Raw genomic sequence first — 7,218 nt, 5'->3', positions numbered from 1 at the left:
GGCTGCCATGTGGCTATTTCGCCAGGATATGAGTTTTATCAATGGTGTCCTGCTTTACCAATGTTAAAATCTGGTCACCTTATGCTAGAGAAATCCTGTGGAGACCCCTGCCAGCACTGAGAAGCTTACACACTCACTGATTCAGCTTTGCTCCTGCATTCTGTGTTATTGTGTGGGTTTTGTGACTTTGAGGAGGACTTTGTAGATTGATGTCGGACATATGGGCTAATGTCGGGCTTATGGGCTTGGACTGGACTGGGTTGGGATGCTTAATGTACAATTACCCTTTATATAAAGCTCTCTCATAAAATATGAGTATTTATGAGTTTTGTTTCTCTAGTCTACCCAGATTAACTCAGCCCCCAATAAAAGTATTTTTAAAAAAATGTATACATAGAAAAAGAGACAGGAAACAAATATGCCCAATGCTAGTGGCTAATTCTGGTGGTGGTAGGATTATGGACAGCCACTGTTATTCTTGCTCCTCTGCTGAGTGCTAGGGACTGCCAGGTAGGAGAGAAGGGGAAGCCCTATGAACCAAGTCCAGGAAGTCTCCAGGGGCCCTGTGGGAATTGCACTTCCTCCCCCACACTCACCCACCCGCCCTGCCTTCAGGTAGTTTTTTTTTTTTTAAGCTTCTCTGGTTGGCTCAGCTCTGCAGCAGTTGTGAAATAACGTCACCCAACCCTTAGGGAGCTAATTAGGAGATAAGGTGATGAAACTTACCCTGAAAGCTAAATAACAGTTCCATAGGAATCCAGAGATGAGAGTCACTAAGGGTTGGGATGTTGCGAAAATTTCCTGAAGGAATTAAGGTGTCATAGGGACTCAAAAAATCACTTTGGCTTATGGAGGCTGCAGACATCTGTGTTTTATCATAAGTCAACCCTGTGTCAGAAACCCCGACAGGTCATTGATAGCAAGATGGAATTGGACAAGTAGAAAGGGTGGATCGAACCCAGGTCATCACAATGGTGCCCACTTCTATAGCCCTGGCTGTGCCCAGCATAGACTGAGTCTGCTATCCCCTGGTGGCACAACATTTAAGCAATCAGCCACTAACCGTAGGCTGTCTGCTTGAACTAACCCAGCCACTCTGTGGGAGAAAGATCTGCTTCTATAAAGATGCCAGCCAAGACAACCTTCTGGGACAGTTCTCTGTCACATGGGGTTTCTGTGAGTGGGAATCCACTCAACAACGCTGATGGAGGCCAGTTCTGCTGATATCAAACAGGGAAACAGATTCAAGGAGCAGGGCCATCCCCCCACCCCTAGGACTACACAGGGAGTAGCAGGGGCAAAGTCAGACCCAGCATCAGGCACCAGAGCTCTGGTGCTTCCCCACAGCCTCACGTGCTTCTGGTCACCAAGCTTTGCTCCCTCACTAAGCTAGGTTGCCTTTCAGAGTGAATAGGTGAAGCGTCTCATCTGCTTTTCTGGTGTTCAGAATGCTTCCTCATGCCCCGTGCCATTTTGTTTCACGATAATTACTGTTCTGTAAGGACACCAGTATTCATTCATTCATTCTTTCCATAAAGACTTCTTTTACTGAGTGCCACCCTCTTCTGGAGAAATACAAAAGGTAAACAGAGCCTTTATCATGTTTCTGTAAGGTAGTTTTGGCGACGGAGGGAAAGAAAGAAAGAAGGCAAAGGCAGAAAATAGTTTTAAAGGTTTATTTCAGAGCTCCTGGGCGAGGTTCACGGGTCCCCAGTTGGAGGTCCACGAGGTTGCACTGCCTGGGATGTAGGAGAAGGTTTTATAGTACTGGTCTGAGGTAAAGGCAGTGGAATTTTCCACTGCGGTTTCACTGTTGTGCAAGGTGGGCAGTTAGTAACACAGAAACAATGTAACAATGGAGCTACCATCTGTGGCAGTCACCTAATCTGGTGTCAATTTAAGGATTAAGAGGGTAGAGGTGGAGTCTAGGCTGTCAATCTGGAGATAGCCAATGAGACTTCTGTGTGGGCATGACCTTCTCCTGAGAATTCTGGGAAATCTGGTACTTCCTCCTCTCTCTGCTGCTCTGTGGGAGACATTGCAGAAGATGAGCCACATGGACGAAACCAGACCTCTGAAGCCAGAGAAGCCACAGAGAGACCCCTGCCAGCACTGAGATGCTTATAACACCACTGGAGCCAAAGACTTTCTACCCACTGGCTTGTGATCATCCTGCATTTGGCTTCATTGCATGTGTTTCATGAGTCTGAAGAGGACTTTATAGATTAGTATCGGACATATGGGCTAATAGCAGACTTATGGACTTGATCTGGACTGGGATGGGATGTTTTCTCAATGTTCAATTGCTCTTGTATATAAACCTCTCCCTTATATACATACATGTGTTTATGAATTTGTTTCTCTAGTCTACCCAGACTAGCACACTATCCATCTGCATCAGGGATTTAAAGGCCATCATCAGGAGGTGTTGCGCACTGTCTGTCAGGATCTTGCTCCACTTACCCACCCCACCTGTTCCCGTTTCTGCCCAGCATTCCAGCCTTTTTGGTGATAAGCGGAGTTGTAGCCTGTCTGGCTGCTTCCTGCTGGTAGGGGGCACTGTGGGGCCTAGACACTGGAGCAGGCCGAAGGAGGGCTGATGGGCAAGTGGGTATACAAGTGTTGAAGAAGCTGATTCACTGTGACCCTAAACAGGTCTTGTACGTGCCGCTGGATAAATCTGAGAAAGCATTGGTCTAAGAGAAAAAATAAGAAGATAAGGATTAGTGGCAACAGCCAGGAGGCTAAATGGGATTGCAACCAGTCAAACGGGGAATAATTTTTCCTTCTGTGACTGCAAAGTTCTTTGCTTAGGCAGGTCAGTGTTTCTATGTTTTTCTCTATGAGTCCAGATTCACTGATGTAATAACAGCACTCTTACCTGAGGAAGAGGCAGGTACCCCCTTTTTCAGCGGTTAGAAGATCTAAGGCCTGTCAGTTTTGTAGAGCAACCTGGGTCAGAGAAGTAATCTGGCGCTGCTGTGAGGCTGAGGAGGCTGAGGCGGACATTGAGGTGATCTGTAATCGGTCTTTGAAATCTTGTGCTGAGATGATGGGGTGGCTGAGTGTGCCTCCAGCTATTCCAGATGCTACGATAGAAGAGGCTAGGCTTATACCTACCATTATAGGAAGGAATGCTGCTTTCCTTGACCTTTGGACAGAGAGTAACCATGTTAACTCAGACTGACCATACAGGTGAGCTGAGGAACTACCGTAACTGAAAAACAAGGTCCTGCTGTGGAGGCATTTACACATTTAGTTAAAGTTCCATTGCACCAAAAGAATTGTCCCGGGTTGGAGAAAATCTGAGTGTTAACAGTTATGTTTGCAAATTCCACGCAGGGAAAAGCCATCTACATTCTGATCTGTGAAGGAACAGACTCCCTGTGGCTGGGTCTGACTTACTTCCTCTGGCTTCCACAGTGGGACCCGACTTGGTGGAGGGGTACATTCTGTTGGGGGTCCCTTTTTGGGAATGAGCCTACCAAAGGTGATGGGGCAGCGGCCAGCAGAGGTCTTTGGAGGGAGGTGCACAGGAAGCAATGAGAGACATCTTTGAGCTCCTGGGTTCGATTAAGGAAGAGTAGAGTCTGTTAGGTTATTTGTGAGGTATTTGATCTTGAAGTGTTTGTTCTGCCTAGAGAATGTTGGCGGAAATTTGTACCTGGGCTTGAGAGGCTAAACCGTATTCCCTGTAAGTGTTAATACTGCATGAGGGCACTGAGCTGTATTGAGAGTTGTATAGTTTGCCTATGACTCCCTCCACTCACCTCTGGTTCTAAGGATCAGCAATACGGAGCTGGAATGTTCCATCCTGAATAAAAAGGGCTGAATCGGTATGTCCTCGCCCGTTGTATGCGTCGTGTATTGTGTGTGACCAGTATGGACACCCACCATACTGCTCAGGCCACAACCGACAGGGGGCCTGTTTTTGGTCACATGGGAAGCAGACAAACGGTCTGTAATGAGTTGTGGTTGCCTTAGAACTGAATGACAAGCTCACTTTGGCTCCCTTGGAGAGAACAGTCTTCCTGGCTGATAAGATGAGTTATTTCGGTCGTGAAGTGTAGGTTTCTTTGAATTTAAAACGCCACACATAAGAGTGATGGGCTTCAACCATCCTTAGTAGGGTTAAGACTATGACTGAGGCATATTTGAGTGGGTTCCAAAACCTGACAAACATAGGGGGCCTCAGGATTAAGGGGTAGGGGTGGGGGGTAGACAAATGGGTTGTGAGATCTCACTACCTTCGGACCAGCCTTTTTCACTCTCCTGTGAATAAGTCCACCACAATCGATCTACTTTGTAAAATTTTCAAAACATTTCATCCCTTCTTTCAAATGCATTATTTGCTGGTGTTGTAAACCAAGGCAATTAAAGTTCACTTCCCCTCAAAACTTCTACAACTTATGACAGACCCTCCTCAAGTTTAGCTTTACTATCTTTCACATTCTGGCACAACCAGACATGATACTTCAAGACAAAACTACTCTCTTTTTCCCTCTTTAAAACAAAACACAAAAACCTATTACTAATCATTCTGTTTTCCCTCTTGCTTTTCAGCCCATGCTACGACTTTCAGCTCAGTTCTTAAGGTGGTTTTCGTTCAGTAGTCTAGAACATACTAAGTCATTTCATCTATTTCCACCACCCCAAAATGCTACACTTTAATCACTATGATTTTCTTAATTGACTCAAAAACAGTATGGCTTGGCTTCACTTGGTAAAGTTAATATGATTTTAAAATATATATATGTGTATATATACACACACATACACACATTTTATTTTATTTTATTTTTTGGTTGGCAGTTTTTGGGTTTTTTTTAGTCATTTTATCAGGGGCTCATACAACTCTTATCACAATCCATACATACATCAATTGCATACACACATTTTAAATAGAAGAAAAATACTTTAAGAACATGTCACTTTGAAAGGACATCAAATAAAAAATAAAAGCAAATAACTAAAAGCTACTTTACAAGAGGATTGGCAATTAATTTAGCATTAATAATGGGGGAACCTTTAGTACAATGATTCTCAACCTTCCTAATGCCATGGCCCTTTAATACAGTTCTTCATGTTGTGGTGACCCCAACCATAAAGTTATTTTCGTAGCTACTTAATAACTGTAATTTTGCTGCTGCTAGGAATCATAATATAAATATCTGATGGCATCACGCAGGGTAACTCCTATGTGGGCGTATCTGCATGTGGGCAGACCTACCTGGAGACAGATAGAGTAGTGGAGTCTTGGTTCCTAAAACCACCAGAAATATGTGTTTTCCGATGGTTTTAGGCAACCCCTATGAAAGGGTTGTTCGACCCCCACGGGGTTCGTGACCCACAGGTTGAGAACTGCTGCTTTAGTAGATAGGAACCCCGTTCTTCCATATTGCTTTGTGGTCATCAAAAAGGCATACCAGGAGTCGGTAAATATGTTGGCTGGTTTTCCTTTGGCGGTGTGTAGAGCTCAGGTCCGGGCGATGAGCTCGGCTTTTGGGGAAGCTGTTCCTTCTGGCAAGCGAGCAGCCTCCACCGTGTCAGTGAACAAAACTCCTGCACAGGAGGCTCGCTGGCAGCCCTGGGTGTCTACACTTGAGCTTCCGTCTACCAACAGAGTGAAATCAGCTTCAGGGGAGACTGGCCCCTTAAATCCTGTCTGGGAGGAGCCAGGGCCTCAACAATGTACGTGCATGAGCCAGAGCCTCAACAATGTACGTGCATGAATGAAAACTGGGGACTGCGTCTGATTGGGGTAATAGAGTTGCTGGGTTGAGAGATGGGGACTGAGAAAGAGAAATGAGCAGATCTGCCAGTCAGCTAGCCGCTGTCTCCCTGGTTTACTTGGGAAGAAACTATTTTGCTAGCTCTCTGGTGGGCCTTGGCTTCTTGGTCTCATAAACTGCGAAGGGAAAGGGAACGACTCAGGGGACACTGCAGTGCTTCTGAAGCCCAGAGAAGCGCTCGGTATTGTCTAGACCAGGGGTGCTCAATACGTTGATCTCCATCTACTAGTCGATCGCAAATGCAGTGTGGGTAGATCGCAAGGCATTGAAAAAATACATGTAAGCCTATCATCACTCCCATCACTTAATTGATATACAGCGCAGCCACTCAGATGCAATCGTAGGTGTCAAACGCATGCACAAACTGCGCTAAGTACAGCAAAACTGACAAGCTATCACCAACTTTTAGACCTTGTTTTTTTTTCTTAAACGTAAGAAAGGGTATTAAAATGAGTGGGGGAGCTGGACCAATAAGAAGACAAAAACGTGTCACTTTCATACGGAATGGGAGATTTTGACATGACCAGCCGACATTCAGCTGAAGTCCAGAGCGCATGAACAGTTCTGGAATTTTCTCACAGAGGGAAAGTACCCAAACATGAGAAAATGTGCTACCTCCTTGACTGCATGATTCAGCTCCACTTATTGATGTGAGTCAGCCTTTTCCCACACAAAGCTCATTAAGTCCAAGTACCGTTCCACCATGACTGATGATCATTTGGAAGTGTGCTTGAGGCTGGCTGTCAGCAGCTCCTGTCCGGACTATGCATCCCTGGCTCATTCCATTCAGTGCAAGTCATCGGAGTAAACTCAGATAGTGACAAAAAATGTACATAGTTCATTGTGTTGTGTTGTGCAATGTGGACTCATGCAGTTAGGCAAGGTACATAAACAGACATTGTATATATAAAGAATTCTCAATGCATTTTTGAATAAATGTAATGAATAAAAATAAATATATGGTTAGCATTTTTGTAGTTGGTAGATCATTTTGACGTGATCATTTTATAAGTAGCTTGCATGCTGAAAAAGTGTGAGCACCCCTGGTCTAAGAGGTTTACTAGAGGGCAGAGGTGGAGGGTCCTGGCGGTTGGAGATGCAGGCCTTGGCAGGTGACAGATCTGGACTGTCCTTGTGTCTGAGTTTCTTCATCTGCCAGAGTCGGGAGAGGAATCGTGCTTTAGTTCTTGAGCAGTGCAACAGTGCACGAGGAGGCTCATGCCGATGCCTGGCCCTTGGGGGACACTCAGGCCTGCCATGATTGCCTAGGAGGGGACAGCATCAAAGCAAGCATGTGGGGAGTTCCTTGCAATCACCCACATGTCCCTTTTGCTCTCTCCCCAGGGGCACTTTCCTCCCAGTGCCATTGAGATCACGCTGAAGAAGCCTTCTTGGAGAACAAAGGAAGAGATCCAAGACCTGTGTA

General features: G+C 45.4%; 1 protein-coding gene across 1 annotated transcript in view; it reads left to right on the top strand.

The window, feature by feature from the left end:
- The window catches only part of CNBD2 (cyclic nucleotide binding domain containing 2), a 60,930-nt gene that overhangs the window by 14,039 nt on the left and 39,673 nt on the right, over positions 1–7,218 (top strand). Inside the window, exon 4 of the mRNA XM_004698249.1 lies at positions 7,137–7,213. Within this exon, the coding sequence (XP_004698306.1) occupies positions 7,137–7,213 (77 nt within the window). The remainder of the gene's footprint in view (positions 1–7,136; positions 7,214–7,218) is intronic.

This window comes from Echinops telfairi, unplaced genomic scaffold (assembly GCF_000313985.2).
Source record: "Echinops telfairi isolate 266 unplaced genomic scaffold, ASM31398v2 ScPeMD7_5592;HRSCAF=6446, whole genome shotgun sequence".
Classification (NCBI taxonomy): domain Eukaryota; kingdom Metazoa; phylum Chordata; class Mammalia; order Afrosoricida; family Tenrecidae; genus Echinops; species Echinops telfairi.
The sequence above is the reverse complement of the archived record's forward strand: the minus strand, read 5'-3'. Positions and strand labels throughout refer to the sequence as shown.